At 42.8% G+C, this 16,648-nt stretch overlaps 1 protein-coding gene across 1 annotated transcript in view; it reads right to left on the bottom strand.

Annotated features, from left to right (window-relative positions):
• Window positions 1-239: 239 nt before the first annotated feature.
• The window catches only part of LOC127154193 (adhesion G protein-coupled receptor E1), a 29,431-nt gene continuing 13,022 nt past the window's right edge, over window positions 240-16,648 (bottom strand). The window contains exons 7-20 of the mRNA XM_051095601.1: window positions 8,560-8,676; window positions 8,229-8,410; window positions 7,975-8,136; window positions 7,693-7,899; window positions 7,383-7,615; window positions 7,197-7,263; window positions 7,025-7,116; window positions 6,783-6,945; window positions 3,193-3,441; window positions 2,652-2,795; window positions 2,446-2,569; window positions 2,189-2,354; window positions 1,980-2,085; window positions 240-656 (exon numbers count right to left, since the gene is read on the bottom strand). Of these exons, the coding sequence (XP_050951558.1) occupies window positions 240-656; window positions 1,980-2,085; window positions 2,189-2,354; window positions 2,446-2,569; window positions 2,652-2,795; window positions 3,193-3,441; window positions 6,783-6,945; window positions 7,025-7,116; window positions 7,197-7,263; window positions 7,383-7,615; window positions 7,693-7,899; window positions 7,975-8,136; window positions 8,229-8,410; window positions 8,560-8,676 (2,429 nt within the window). The remainder of the gene's footprint in view (window positions 657-1,979; window positions 2,086-2,188; window positions 2,355-2,445; window positions 2,570-2,651; window positions 2,796-3,192; window positions 3,442-6,782; window positions 6,946-7,024; window positions 7,117-7,196; window positions 7,264-7,382; window positions 7,616-7,692; window positions 7,900-7,974; window positions 8,137-8,228; window positions 8,411-8,559; window positions 8,677-16,648) is intronic.

Genomic DNA, 16,648 nt, shown 5'->3' with positions numbered 1-16,648 from the left:
TTTCAGCCACTTATTTTGCATCGGGGCAGCAACCACAGCAGCTCAAAAAGTCTCTCACAGCATCAGATACAAGCGGTCGGTCGATGGTCATCAGATTCTTTCAGAAGCTACATCTGGTCCAGTCACCACCACATAAAGGAAGCCCATCTAGCCTTGATCATAAATAAATAAATAAATTCCTTACTTTTAATCACATCGCTTACTTGGGCAGTCAAGGCTTTCCTTTCCAATGCAGCTAGTCAAAGCCCCTTTTTCGGTCGCACAGAGAGCCCTTCAGCCATCGTTTCAAATCTCATTTGCACATCCAGCAACGGACGGGGCTCTCCCTTCCAGTGCAGAAGGGCCACGGCTCCCTTCGGTCGCAGTGTGAGCCCTCTGTCCGTCGTCCAGTTACGCTGCCTACTCTGCGTTGGACAGGGCTCTCCCTCCCGGTGCAGCAGAGCCGCAGGCCCCTTTCGGTTGCAGTGAGAGCCCTCCATTCGAGGCATCAAACCACGCTTCGTATTCAGCCGCAAGGGGGACTCTCCCTTCTGGTGCAGCAGAGCCGCAGCTCCCTTCAGACGCAGTGAGAGTCCCTCCATCACTCGCTTTGAATTTCTTTGCTTATTCAATATCGGACGGGGCTCCCCCTTCCGGTGCACCAGAGCCACAGCTCCCTTTGGAAGCAGCAAAATCCCCTCATTTGATATCTGCCATCATGCTCCTCCTTTAGCGACAGGTAGGGCTCGCCAGTCTGACACCACGAGCCGCAGCTCCCGTCAAGCACTGCACGGGCTCTCCCAGTTGCTCTACAAAAAAATAATGTTTTAATAACAAGGTTCGGTAGAACCTTATATGAACCTTGATCAGATAATCAACCAATTCAGCACAGGTGTAACTCGTCTAGCTAATCATCCGAACTAGCACAAGTCATATATATGCGCGCAGCCGACTTGCCTCTGTCATTCGACGGTTTTCCGGCATCCCTCCTCCATCCCAACTCCTCACTCTTAATCTATTCTCATCCCATACTTAGGATGGGGGGAGTTCTCTTGGTTCGGGCCATATTCCAGGCTCAGAGCCCTCCCCCAGGACAGCACGCCAAAGCTTTTAATACAGTAATACATTAAGCTTTCAGTTAAGCAACTCAACATTCCTTCGTTACTAGTTTGAAAGTGACGTTTTGGAATTAGTAACGGAGGCTTGAGCTCAGCTGTTAATCTGTCAACTTTAGATTTGAATCTGTGGCAGAAGGAAGTAGTTCTGCACAAAAGAGGGCTTTTAAAGACACTCCGTTGTTACTTTATTTATGTATTTACACACTCATGCCATCAAACTGTTGTATAAATGCAATATCACACAAGTAGATGTGAGATATGGCTGTATATCGACACGGCTGTGTTTTGGCTGTAGGCACGAGGCCAAACCAATTTTTTTGTACCTTTAACCCCCTATTATAATGACAAGAACTTTTGGATGTGTTGGATTATGACATCCAACACATTAATTAGTTAACCAAGTTTTTTTTTTTTTTTTTATAATATTCATCATGATTAAATGAGTTTCCGTCTGTCCTTTTATCTTCTCCAGTCATGTCAAATTACTGGAGAATTACTGGGGGTAAAAAGTAAAATATCATTAGTGAAGGGCTCTGAGGTGGGCTCCACATCAGGAGGGATTACAAAAAACGCAGAACCTAGAGACAGAATTGTCTCGAGGGAAACACCGCATCACAGGGAATATAGGTGGGAATTACACACATAGGGGCCACATGAGGAGCCACTACATGTGGAGCACCAATCCAACCAAGAGTTTGCAGAAGGCATCTTACCTTGTGCTGGATTCTTATACCAAGTTCCTCCGCCAAACTTAGCTACGTCCAGAAGTGCTAAAGTGATGAAAGGGTTGTTCAGGGTTCACACAAGGAAACTTTTTGAACTGTAGAAGCGTAATCACCATGAGGGGAAGCGCTATAGCAACCTGGTCGAGTGGGCTCTTACTCCCAGCGGGCAGGGTATGCCTCTGGCCTGGTAGGCCATACGGATCGCATCCACAAGCCAGTGGGAGATCCTTTGCTTGGAAACAGCCTTCCCCTTCTGCTGTCCTCTAAAACAGACAAAGAGCTGTTCGGAACATCTGAAAGGCTGAGTACGTTCCAGGTAAATGCGCAGCGCATGGACTGGGCATAACAGGGTTAGATTGGGGTCACCTTCCTGGGAAGGGATAGCTTGCAAGGATACCACCTGATTGGCTGTCATGATTGGCTAATATAGCCGCCACATGGACCTTGAGTGTTGAGGCAGACAGGTGCCTATCCAGGCCTCCTTGGAGGAAGGATAGCACAGATTTGATGCCACATCTCCGTGGGTCCTTCCCTTGGGAAGAACACCAGTTCACAAAAATGCGCCGTTTTAGGTCATACAGCTGCCTAGTGGAGGGAGCTCTAGCCTGTAAAAGGGTGTTCACCACTAAAGGTGGAAGGTCTCTGAAGTCCTCCTGGTCGCATCCAGGTACCATAGGTGAAGGTTCCAGAGATCTGGGTGCAGGTGCCAGATTGTGCCCCAGGAGCACAAGGTCCAAGAACCAGTTTCTGTTGGGCCAAAACGGGCTACCGGAAGAACCTGTTCTCTGTCCTCCCTGACTTTGCACTGGGTCTGTGCAATGAGGCTCACTGGGGGAAATGCATACTTGAGTAGGTCCCTCGCCCAACTGTGTGCCAGTGCATCTATACCGAGGGAGCCCTTGGTTAGACCGTACCATAACTGGCAGTGGGTGGATTCCAGTGAGGCAAAGAGATCTACTTGTGCCTGGCTGAACTGAACACACGTGAGAATGTGTTTGAGGTTTAACATTTTGTTGAGAGCTTGTGAAGGGCCCGATTCAAAACTCTCAGATCTAGGATTGGCCTGAGCCCACCACCCTTCTTGGACACAATGAAGTAGGGGCTATAAAACCCTTTCTTCATTTCGGCTGAGGGGACAGTCTCTATTGCATCCTTCACCAGAAGGACTGCGATCTCCGCACGGAGGACTGCAGTGTTCTTGCCTCGGATGGAGGTGAAGAGAACACTGTGGTACCTGGTCGGGCGTCTTGCGAATTGGATCGCATAGCCGAGTCGAATAGTCCTGAGAAGCCAGCGAGAGCGATTGGGGAGGTTCAGCCTATCTAGAAAATTCTCCGCTAGGGCTCTCAAAGGAGTTACACCCAACATACCTGGAGTGGGGGAACTGTGGCTGGATAGGGCAAAATGGCCTGTGGCTGGAGGTAAGAAGCCCCGAGAACCACTGGCTGTTTTGCCCGGCGAATTTGCTTGGTGAGAACCAACCAGAGGATCTCCCTGGCGAGAGAGATAGGTGGGGCAACCCACTCCTTGTCTGCCCGTTGAAGCGCAGCAGCCATCTCAGCATCCGCCACCGACTGAGACTCAGCCAGCGAAGCGGCAAGTTCAGAAGAGGTGTCAGCCTAAGATGGTTCACACCCTCCCTCCGATGCTGCAGTAATCTCCTCCTCCACAGCAGAAGCTCCGAACAAAAGATCCACCCCGTACTGAGACGAACTGTCAAAATCATCCGGAAGCTCGACCAGTGAGCACACGGGGCAAGCGGTCTACGAGGGAGTACCCGGCGAGACACCGCTCATCTCCCCCCGCTCTCCTTCAACGCACATCGCTGCGGCCTCGTACCCGGAAGTAGAAGGACTGGAGTGGGAAGCAGTTGAAGTGAGCCGCGGCTTCTTAACAAAGAATGCGGCTCTCGAGCGGAGTGTGCTCAAGGGCATGTCCTCGCAAGCCTGACAATTACCCTCAGCAAACGCTGCATCAGCATGTTCACAATCCAAACAGTGAACACAGCGATTGTGCCAATCGTTAGGGGAAAGGTAGATACCGCAACCAGAAGGACATGGACGGAAAGGCATGATGTAAACACACAATCCGTACATGTTGCTCTTTTAGAGAAAATTTGCTCTTTCAAAGGAGAATCTTCTCTTGTTGATCACCGTCGAAGCACCCAGGGGAATTCTCACAACACTTAGCTGTGTTAGAGATGGGAGAGACCGCTGCCCGTGCCGTATCCAATGACGAAGAGGTGAATGATGCCACTTCTCACACAGAGACACTGCATTCGGCTCCGAGAAACAGAATGAGTGAGATCCCGCGCTGCCCTATTTATACTTGGATATCCGGGGCGTGGCCAGCTATGCAAAATCTGCACACCCAATTTCATTGGCCTTTTCTCAATGTTGTGAGAGGTGTTTAGGCTCCCAAGAATGACCCCTAGTGTCATACACTCAACACAACATTGGAGTGAACGACAGATAGGGAACTACTGTTAACTCTGTACTAAATAGTAAATCAAAATATTTGTCTCATAATCTGATTAAATTAACTGAATCATTAATTGCAAATATTGCAACCATGAATGTGATATGTCAGCTATAAATAAAAACTGATAAAATAGCATTGGGTAAAATGTGCTATTTGTGATATTTGAGGGCTTGACTGACATTTTCTTGGTTTAGAAAATACCATAAAACTTATGATATAAAATATATGCAAATGTGTGTGACTTCTGTTGTATATCATTCTGAAAATTCACGAAGACTTAGCAGATATTCAGCAGATAGTCTGCTGATATTCTGAGAGTTAGTTGACATGCAGGTGTAATGTTATTATTGTCAACACAATGTTAAAAATGGACCATCAAAATAAAGTTTTCCTTACCATCTTCCTGCGGCCAGGTGAGTGTTTCATTATTTAGACAGGATTTGACAGCTTGACACCTTCATTTGATCATAGGTAATTCTCTATCAGGTTTTTGTCAGTTTTAACTCACTAAAGTGGACTGGCAGTGACTGAATAATGCTTATTATATAGTCTGTGTATTAGCACATTTTGTAATTGAAATGCATTAAAATCATGCAGGAAAACCTAAATGTAATCTGAACAAAAGCAAAATGCAATTTGTATTTTAATACAAAATTTCAACCAAGTGACAATACAGATTCATTTAAGACATTAGCTGTTAATTTACTTTCTTTTTAAGTTTAGTTTTACATGTAAATTCACTATACTAATCAAAACTTTTATTCTTTATTCATGCAAACACATTTTGCTGTTTTTTATTGTACATTTTGCTGTTTTATTGTACAGTACAATATTTAAAGTAATCAACTGTAACATGGGTCTTTACAGAAGAGTGTACATTAAATCAAAGATATAATTGTAAAGTTATAAATCTGTAAATCTGTAATCTGTAAATCTTACACAACTGTAGGATTCCCTAGAAGTCATTTATTTCCCTTTACCATGAACACATGAAATAAGTTTTTTTTTTTTTTTTTTTTTTTTTAATTTGCCATCATTTACTTGAAAATATTAAAGTAACTATTTTGAGAAAAGTGTAAATATATGCTTTTCACCCTCCACCAATTGGGAAAAAAAAAAATTGAAGGGAATCATCAGATGCCCATTTGCTACAAGTTGATATGATTCTTTAGCGTCTTAATTGAAAAGTCTATAACACATTTTGGTTAAAATTTCTTAATGGTAGTGTAAAACAACACCCTTTTTACCTCGTCAAAATCAGCTCTGTTCAAGGTGAGCAGTTTCGGTGCTTGTTCTTTTAAATGCTAATGAGCTCTGCTCACCCCGCCCTTCTCTTCCGTGCAGTGATGAGTTGTTCTCTGAGAGACTGTAAACGCGGAACTTGCTGTCTAGCACATTATTAGGAAAGCTGATTTGCAAAGATTTATACAAAACCCTTATACTCACTTCTTCTGTATGTGAAGCTGGATCACAAATGATTCACGCAAACATAGACACATTTAGGTAGATGGGAGGTGCATTCCCTTAAAAAACTAAAGTAATCCACTGCGTCTTCAATGGCTCAGATGTCGGGAGTAAATGACGACTATGTTCATTAGGGTGGGTCTAAGGTAAGACAATGTGTCAACAAAGACAGTGTCAATCAACTATCATGGGAACGGTCCTGGTTTGTATGACTTCACAAAGCCAAGAATCGGAGAATGGCTTGATTTGAGAAAGGGGTTATGATTTTTAGGGATAAAAAAAAAAAAAAAAAGCACTGGGTGTATTTTTTATCATTATAGGGTGGTTGTGTACACACACTGCTAACACACATTTATGTTCAAACAACATGTAAAAGTGAACTTTGCATCTGATGACCCCTTTAAAGAAGACTAAATAAAACAGTTCAGAGGTGAAACAGCTTTACATCAGTAGTATTAACAGTGATAAATAACATACAAACCCACAGATTCTGTTTTATACAATAACCTGTATATAAATGGCAATTAAGAAGTATTTATTACTTTCTGAAAGTGATGTTGTAGTCATCAGTGTTGTTTGATGCAGTAAAGACATCTGAAGAACTTCTTATACTGCTGCATAACCTGGACAAGAATGAGACGAGAGATCAATTTAACCTCTGAAACTCATGAACCAGAATGGAGTTTGTTTAGAATAAATAGGTAAGAAAAAGAGGCTTTTAGAGACTAGATTTGCATTTTTAGAAATAAATATTCATGTCTTTTTTTCCATGAAAAAATTACAAAATAAAGAAAAGGGAGTTCTCTGTCAATTTAATTTTGAATTTTTTGAACAGTTGGAGCTTGAATAGTTATGGCTCATTTGAACATTCAGTCACAGTAAGAAAACAAAAAAAGTAACAGTTTAAACAAAATGCCTCTCACATTCCACTCTAAAAGTCACAGATCACCAAAATAAGAACATGGACCTCAGTAAAAACATCCAGATTATACATGTAAACTGAGTGATGTCTGACCTCATTATTGAGGACACAATAGATCAGGAAGATGAAGGTTCCCTGCTGGGAGTTCAAGATCAGGAAGAGGATCTCCAGCTCCTTCCTGCCATTAGTGAAGAAACCCAGAATCCAGGGGCAACCAAGAACCACAAACTGAGCCAGTGTTTTAAACACCATAATCCTGCAGAGAAACAGACAAAGAATAAGTTATTTATTGACTATATGTGGATTTATTTAGAGTGATTAAATTATAATGTTACTTGGTTTGTTTCATCTGTGAAACTTCAACATTGAGACTTTTGAGAGTTGAGTTCAGACTGATGAATATCTTGATGAAGAGTAGTGTGTTTGACTGGAAAGTAAAAGAGTAATTTATCAGCTTGTTTTCCTTATAATATTAAAAAAGTCATGAGAAATGAGAAATGTGTTTACTGCTAGTATGACGCAAACAGGACCCAGAAAACTCCAGATGAAGCCTTTATCAATTTTAATCCAGCAGCTGTTTTTGAGAAAAATCAACATAATAACTGAATGAATTTGTCAGAAAAGCATTTCTGGTGTTGGAAACATCACAAAAGTCCAGAGCTGCTTTATTTCCCTCTAACAACAACAGCTCACCGTTCGCTCCCGTAGCCTTCAGGAACCAGACCGACAGAGACACACACCACAACCAGAGCAATCAGATATCCAATCATACACAGGAATCCACTGCTAAGCACCTCCCTCTTTTTGGAGCTGATCTGTGATAGGTTCTTCACACAGATGAAGAGCATCACAGCTTCAATGAACATCCACACAAAGCCGGAGAGAAAGAAGAAGTGCAGAAGGCCTGAGATCACGGCACACAACACCTGGAGACCATGAGAGACGGTTATGATGATTCTCAGTGAGGCTGTGCTGAGCTGTAGGGCTCCTTCATCATTCTCACCTGCTGAGGACGTATGATGTTCAGTAAATGCTGTGTGAGCAGGAACAGAAGGTGAGCCAACAGAAGACTGATGCAGATGTTGATTCGAGCCACATTATTCACTCTAGGACTCCACTGACAAAGGGCAAAGGTCAACAGGGCCAAACTGAAGGACACCAGCCCCACAATCACACACACCAAATTCAACAGATTCAGCAGTTGAGAGCTCTGAAAAAACATGTCAGAGTACATGAGTATCAAATCTGTGTTGTTCTTCAGTGTTTACTAGAAATGTTCTCGTACCTCTGGTGGACAGCTGGTTTGCATGATGAGAGCAAATGTCGACAGATGAACACAGGAACACACAGTGTAGCTGCTGTTGGTCTTTAAAATGGAACAACCATCTACAATCCACTCGCTGGTATTCCAGTAAACACAGGACAGGGAACCACTGGGATCAAACTCCTGCAAAAAGAAGATGGAAAAGGCATAAAATATCAGAACACTGAATATTTGATGTTTTCAGATGTCGACAAAAACACATTTCAGTCTCTCACTCTGATGTGTCTGAAGGTGAAGTTGACTGGTTTGGTGAGTTTAGTGTTGTTGGTTTTGGGAAGAGTAGCTGAGATCACAGTGGACATCATGGTTTTAACCGTGTCATTTGATGTGTTGAAGAAGTCTGGCTTCAGTAGATTCTCCATTGTGCTGTAGCTCATGAAAGCCACAGCAGCTGATCCTGTGTGACAGAAACAGTAATGGAAACTTACATTATACTATATGTTACAATAATAACAGCAACCAAAAAAGTATGTAAAGGTGGTTTAGTGGTAATGGTATGATGGATCTTCCAACGTTTTTAAAATCAAACTAAAACATTTGACATACTTTCATTGTTGTTCTTGGCGATCCCAATGAGATCGATGTCCACAGAAGAATTTGTTGTGTCAAGTTGTGAGATTTTATTTAAGGTGACATTTGGTCCAACCATGAAGACTTGACCCTCTGATTAAACACAAACTAGCAGTTATGTGCAATGTTGGGGGTAACGCATTACAAGTAACGCGAGTTATGTAATAATATTAATTTTTTCAAGTAACTAGTAAAGTAACACATTACTTTTGAATTTCTAAGAAAATATCTTTTTGCTTTTTCAAAAAAGTAACAGCAGTTACTTTTTTCCACATTTATTGATTTTCAAGTTTTCTGTCAGGGAACTGGGAGTAAACATGATGTTACTGTATTCTAGACTAAACGTGAACATGTATTAATTCATCTCACTTACAAAAACAGATTCAGTATTCCTCAAAATGAATAAAAACAGTGAAATGCAAACTCAGAATATGATGCAACCCTGCAATAATTAAATATGTTAAATAAAACAAATATCCTTTATGTATTTAATCCCATTTTATTAACCAGTGTCTTTGCTGCTGACCTTCGATGATGCAGTTCAACCATATTAATAAGCAAAAATTACTTTAGATAAACTAACATTTGTGCTTCATTTTTTATAGCTAAAGAATGATCTCCTGCTTAAATGTACAGTGGGGCAAAAAAGTATTTAGTCAGCCGCCAATTGTGCAAGTTCTCCCACTTAAAAAGATGAGAGAGGCCTGTAATTTTCATCATAGGTATACCTCAACCATGAGAGACAAAATGAGAAAAAAAAAAAATCCAGAAAATCACACTGTCTGATTTGTAAAGAATTTATTTGCAAATTATGATAGAAAATAAGTATTTGGTCACCTACAAACAAGCAAGATTTCTGGCCCTCACAGACCTGTAACTTCTTCTGTAAGAGGCTCCTCTGTCCTCCACTCGTTACCTGTATTAATGGCACCTGTTTGAAGTCGTTATCAGTATAAAAGACACCTATCCACAACCTCAAACAGTCACACTCCAAACTCCACTATGGCCAAAACCAGAGAGCTGTCAAAGGACACCAGAAACAAAATTGTAGACCTGCACCAGGCTGGGAAGACTGAATCTGCAATAGGTAAGCAGCTTGGTGTGAAGAAATCAACTGTGGGAGCAATTATTAGAAAATGGAAGACCACTGATAATCTCCCTCGATCTGGGGCTCCACGCAAGATCTCACCCCGTGGGGTCAAAATGATTACAAGAACGGTGAGCAAAAATCCCAGAACCACACGGGGGGACCTAGTGAATGACCTGCAGAGAGCTGGGACCAAAGTAACAAAGGCTACCATCAGTAACACACTACACCGCCAGGGACTCAAATCCTGCAGTGTCAGACGTGTCCCCCTGCTTAAGCCAGTACATGTCCAGGCCCGTCTGAAGTTTGCTAGAGAGCATTTGGATGATCCAGAAGAGGATTGGGAGAATGTCATATGGTCAGATGAAACCAAAATAGAACTTTTTGGTAAAAACTCTACTCGTGTTTGGAGGAGAAAGAATGCTGAGTTGCATCCAAAGAACACCATACCTATTGTGAAGCATGGGGGTGGAAACATCATGCTTTGGGGCTGTTTTTCTGCAAAGGGGCCAGGACGACTGATCCGTGTAAAGGAAAGAATGAATGGGGCCATGTATCGTCAGATTTTGAGTGAAAACCTCCTTCCATCAGCAAGGGCATTGGAGATGAAACATGGCTGGGTCTTTCAGCATGACAATGATCCCAAACACACCGCCCGGGTAACGAAGGAGTGGCTTCGTAAGAAGCATTTCAAGGTCCTGGAGTGGCCTAGCCAGTCTCCAGATCTCAACCCCATAGAAAATCTTTGGAGGGAGTTGAAAGTCCGTGTTGCCCAGCGACAGCCCCAAAACATCACTGCTCTAGAGGAGATCTGCATGCAGGAAAGGGCCAAAATACCAGCAACAGTGTGTGAAAACCTTGTGAAGCCTTACAGAAAATGTTTGACCTCTGTCATTGCCAACAAAGGGTATATAACAAAGTATTGAGATGAACTTTTGTTATTGACCAGATACTTATTTTCCACCATAATTTGCAAATAAATTCTTTAAAAATCAGACAATGTGATTTTTTCTTTTTTTTTTTTTTTTTTTTTTTTTTCTCATTTTGTCTCTCATAGTTGAGGTATACCTATGATGAAAATTACAGGCCTCTCTCATCTTTTTAAGTGGAAGAACCTGCACAATTGGTGGCTGACCAAATACTTTTTTGCCCCACTGTAGTTTTCTTTCAGCCTGAGGTGAATTCATTTCACTTTTGGTGTAAAAGGCCTTTAACATTAGAATTGTTTTATATTAAAAACAAAGAAGCAAGCACTGCCCAAATTTAAAAAGTAACGCAAAAGTAACGTAACGCATTACTTTCCATAAATAGTAACTAAGTAACATAATTAGTTACTTTTTCAGGGAGTAACGCAATATTGTAATGCATTACTTTTAAAAGTAACTTTTCCCAATACTGGTTATGTGCTATTTAGACTATTTAATTGTATGTACTATATATATATATATATACTCACACATACATACAGACACTATACACAAACAGGAGATCATGCTGTGTGCACACAAAAGAAAATTCAGGAGAACTAACTTGTTTTCAGTGCTGCCCTGTGACTTTTAATAGTAAAATAGCTTCGATAATAATGTAATATATATTGTATTTTTTTAGCAAGGAGGAGGTGAAGTCACTGAAACTCACAGTTTCATTTTTTTAGAGAGACGAACAGATGCACAAAATTCACACACTCAACTTTCATCTCTCTCTCTCTCTCTCTCTCAAAAAAAAAAAAAAAAAAAATGGCCATTTTTCTTTTGTAAATCAGTTGACTAATATTTAATGTTTTGCAACTATCTTCACTTTCTTTCAATGCTGAAATGGCACTTCCCTCTGGAATTCATGGTCTGCTTCTGTGAATGGTAATCCCTACCTATATTGATTTTATTTGCTATTTCAATTATTTTGACACTGACGAGTGCTATTAGACCCCTTGAGGCAGACCAGGCTAAAAATGTAACTTTTAAAGTTCCCCTTCTAGGGAACTCCACGCTGTGCCCTCTTAAGGGCACATTGGGGAATGCAGCCAGCATGACCGGTGTCTGAAGCATGTGTGAAACAACGCCAATCCTATTGGTCCACATGGCCCATGACAGCATAGGCAGGTACCCGGAAGTATAAAAGGACACCTGCTGAGTACCATCTTAGCTGTATTCAGGAGCCATCTGTTTGAAGTGCGGAAGAGAGACCAAGGCAGGTGAGCACTGTGAAAAGTGTGTACCCCTGTGGCTGAGGTTTTTGAATCTTGAGGACATACACAATCTATGTGTCATGTGTCTTGGTCAGGAGCCGGTGCGTTCAGTGCTCAAGGCCTCTGAACACGCTCATTATGAGTGTTTCCAATGAGAAGCTCCATTCGTGTTTGTCCCTCTTCTCGAGAGGTGAGTGATAAGAATTTGCATCTTGTGGTTTGGATCCTGCTGCTGCCAAGGCACAGTGAAGACTCAGATTGTGGGATTTGTGGGTTTAAGATGCTCTTTTACTGTGTATAGCGCTCAAGTCGAGCAGCACCTTAGGGAAAGTGTGCCTCTGTGTTTGGATTCTAACACTCGAGGGTATATTCTGCTTTCACATTTGTCTCCGCGAAGAGATCAGAGTTATGCTCTCATTGTGATGAGTCACAACGTCTAGGATCCGCTTTCGTTTGTTCCTATTTCCGAGGGATGCGGGGCACAGCATTTGTGTCTCGTGGCCCGGTTCTGCCGTCGCCATGACAGAGTTCATCTAATCTTGCGGTCATCGCGGGATCTACACACCCTCTCTAAACGGGTTGTCAGATGCCTCTCTAATATGCATGTTATTATTTGTTGAGCCTCACTGGGTGTGAATATATTTAAATACCCGTGGAGAGATGTTTGCAAACTTTCTCTCCCATGGTGTTTCAGAACCTAGTGTGGTTATGGGGAATGATCCTTCCTGTGTTAAAACGAGAGTATAGCTGTCTGCAGATGGTTATGCTGCAGTGCAAGCTTACTTTGCTCTGGAATATGGTGGTCTGATTGCAGCTATTTTCTAGCCTGACTTCTATAACTAGGTTGGGTTCCCCTTGGCACAAACTCTCTCGAGTAAGTGCTGAAGTCTTAGTCTAGGAATCTACTATTTGAGGACAGCTGTGTTCTAGCTCGGAGACTGCTCCCCTTTTAGGGTTTTTCAATAGTGGTCTCTTTGAGCTTCTTGCCTAGACTGTGCTGTCTCTTCTAGGTTTTAAGTAGATGGCCCACTTTTGTGGTCTGGGCAATCTTCAGCCTTACCTGATGGAACTTTTATTCGAGGGTAGCTGCGTCCAGCCCTCTAGTGTTATGACCACTGTTTACATCAGGCTTTGATCTCAGACAAATAATGTGAATGTGTTCACTCTTTGGAAAATCATTTACTGATTTCCCTCTTGTGAGCTCCTGGGGACCTCCTCACTATAGCCATCTAAGAGTGGTTATATTCCAGCCATTGTTATAGCAGGATGGGCTTACTTGAATACAGCTATCTGAGGCTAGCTGTAGTGGTCCCCTTTCCTAGAGCCTAGCTATGTGGATAGCTAAGGATAGTTATGTGCTAGCTCAGTGACTTGAGCCCTTGCCGAGACAGTGCTATCTCCCCTGCTTGGGTTGATAGCCCGCTCTCTGTGGTCTGGGAAGCTCTGCAGGAAGGTCTGACCTGGCCATCTAGGCTAGCTGTGTTTTGTTATTCTGCTCTACAAGCATTCACAAGACCTTTAGGACATAGCTATCTGAGGATAGCTGTGCTCTAATTCAGCAGCTACTCTCTTTCTAGTTAGCCTCTTCAGTGGTCTTGTATATCCAGGCTAGTATTGCTCACATAGCATAGATATGTGAGAATAGCTGTGCTCTTAATTTGGGTGGGATGTTCCCCTTTGATCTAAATCGGGTTCCTCCATTTCTGCCAGGTTATATGAGTAGCCTGTGGCGTCAGTGGCCTGGCCCCTTTCTGAGGAAAGGCTTGGTGCATGTCTGTCGCTTCCTTGGTGCTCTCCCACTAGGTGGACAGGCATGCTACAGCGACTCTGAGAAGGACCAACCACTGGAATCTTGTAAGGCACTGATAAATCCACCAGAGCCAGTATTAAAAATCAATCTGAAAGAACCAAGTCTGAGCGTAGCGGAGGAAGTCATCAGAAGGCCGAGAACCAAGTCATCACCAGGACCCTACAGCACTGGGTGCCCTACAAAGTCTATTACAACAAGTTCCAGTGAGCGGTCTTGGAATGGTCTTCAGATGCAGCCTGAGAGAAACAGACTCCATCAAAATTACCACGGATGATCTGGGGAAGTGGCTGAGAACTGTGGACAAGTCTGGGCTCCAAGGGAAATTCAAGGCCTGGGTCTACCAGCATGGAATCCTCCCAAGAAATCTTTGGCCCCTCATCTACGAAGTACCTATTACTGTAGTAGAAAGTTTTGAGCATAAAGTGAATAGCTGTTTACACAAATGGTTGGACATGCCGCATGGTTTGAGCAGCACTGGGTTGTATGGTAACAGCAACAAGCAAAGACTGCCATTTAGCTGCATCAGGGAGGAATTTATTGTTGCATGGTCATGAAAACACCTGCAGTATTCGGATTTGGAGGATGCTGAAGTGTCCGGAGCAGGCATCATCGTGAGGACAGGGAGGAAGTGGAAGGAAGGATGCAGTCCAGGAGGCAGAAGCTAGGCTGAGGCACAAGGCTCTCCTTGAGACTGTTGCACAGGGCAGGGCTAGACTCGGAAGCTTAACACCAACCTGATCCAACAGTGCCAATGAGACGGAAAGGCGGAGGTTAGTGCAGGAGGAGGTGTGTGCTTCAGTGAAGGAAGAACGAGAAAGTAGGTTTGTAGCAATGAGGAAACCTGTCCCCTGTGTTTCAAGACAGGCACTCTTGAACATATTCTGAATAGCTGCTCCCAGGCCCTGGGTGATGGATGTTATCATTTTTCAAGAAGGGTGAGCAGCCTATAAAGAAAAACAACTCTTGTTGTCAACTGTTGGCTTGCTCTTCACAGCACAAGTTTGGTCAAAGACAGTTGACTTGGAGAGGCAGCAGAAAATTCCAGCACACACCACCCAGACCATGCTTAGACCAGACATCATCCTGGTCTCGGAGTCCACAAAACAGCTAATTTTACTGGAGTTAACTGTATCTTTGTAGGAGAGGATGAAATAGGCACAGGAGAGAACATGGGGGAAGTATGAGGAACTGTTGGAGGCCTGCCATGGGAATGGGTGGGAAACTAGTTGCATGCCAGTGGAAGTGGTTTCCCAGGGGTTTGCAGGTCATTCCCTCAGCAAAGCTTATAGGATGCTGGGAAATATGTGGGCAAGTCGAAGAAGAGCTATTAACAGCATGGAGGCTGCAGAGTGGGCATCAAGATGACTATGGCTAAAAAGGGGAGATGTGTGGGGACTGCAAAACACCACTTGAACACCACATTAGAGGATGTATTAGTAACTTGTTTTACAGAAAATACAACGCACAAAAAAAGACAAAGGTGCCAAAGGAAAAACTGCAAGCTGGCATTTGATGGGCACTTTTGGAGCCCTGCGATTCACGCAGTAACAGACAGGTCTGACTCTGCTGCAAAACCAATCAAAAAGCTATGTTCTCATTTTAACTGACAGCTCCTGAAATGGGTCATACCACTGATATCACCAGAGCATTCAGCAGTTTAAGCAAATAGAAAATTTAATAGAAGGATGCATGTTATCAAATGGAACAGTGAAAAATGTAGGTGTCTAAAGTGTATGCACAGGGTTCATTTGAATAATAAAGCTCACCATCATTAACAGTGCAGTTAAACTAAATGTACAAAGCTGAAATAACGTAATTTTTCAAATGGAACAGTGTAAAAATGTAGGTGTCTAAAGTGTATGCACAGGGTTCATTTGAATAATAAAGCTCACCATCATTAACAGCGCAGTTAAACTAAATGTACAAAGCTGAAATAACATGGCATCAAACATTAACAATAATGTCATATATTGCTTTGAAAGCTATTTTGTGGTTTTAAGCTGTTCATAATATATTATTTTATAAAATTCTTTACTGTGATAAAGGCTATGTCTCTTAGCTGTATTCAGGAGCCATCTGTTTGAAGTGCGGAAGAGAGACCAAGGCAGGTGAGCACTGTGAAAAGTGTGTACCCCTGTGGCTGAGGTTTTTGAAACTTGAGGACACACGCAATCTATGCATCATGTGTCTTGGTCAGGAGCCTGCGCGTTCAGTGCTTTAGGACTCTGAACCCGTTCATTGTGAGTGTTTCCAATGAGAAGCTCCATTTGTGTTTGTCCCTCTTCTGAGAGATGAGTGACAAGCATTTGTGTCTTGTGGTTTGGGTCCCGCTGCTGCCAAGGCACAGTGAAGACTCAGATTGCGGGATTTGTGGGTTTAAAATGCTCTTTTAGGGTGATCGGATCCCATGTATACCACTTGAGTCGAGCAGCACCTTAGGGAATGTGTGCCTCCGTGTTTGGATTCTAACACTTGAGGACATTTTCTGCTTTCACATTTGTCTCCCCAAAGAGATCAGAGATGTGATGAGTCATGATGTCTAGGCTCTGTTTGCGTTTGTTCCTATTCCCGAGGGATGCGGGACACAGCATTTGTGTCTCATGGACTGGTTCTGCCATTGCCATGATACAGTTCATCTAATCTTGCGGTCATCGCTTTGATCTGCGGGATCCGCACACCCTCTCTAAACGGGTTGTCAGATGCCTCTCTAATATGCATGTTACTGTTTGTTGAGCCTTACTGGGTATGAATATATTTAAACACTCTTTGGAGAGATGTTTGCAATTTTTCTCTCCCATAGTGTTTCAGAACCTAGAGTGGTTATGGGGAATGATCTTTCCTGTGTTAAAATGAGTATAGCTGTCTATGGATGGTTATGCTCCAGCTTACTTTGCTCTGGAATATGGTGGTCTGATGGCAGCTATGTTCTATCCTGGCTTTTATAACTAGGTTGGGTTCCCCTTGGCACAAACTCTAAGTAAGT

This window comes from Labeo rohita, chromosome 22 (assembly GCF_022985175.1).
Source record: "Labeo rohita strain BAU-BD-2019 chromosome 22, IGBB_LRoh.1.0, whole genome shotgun sequence".
NCBI lineage: Eukaryota > Metazoa > Chordata > Actinopteri > Cypriniformes > Cyprinidae > Labeo > Labeo rohita.
Note: the sequence above shows the minus strand (reverse complement) of the source record. Positions and strands in the feature narration are given on the sequence as shown.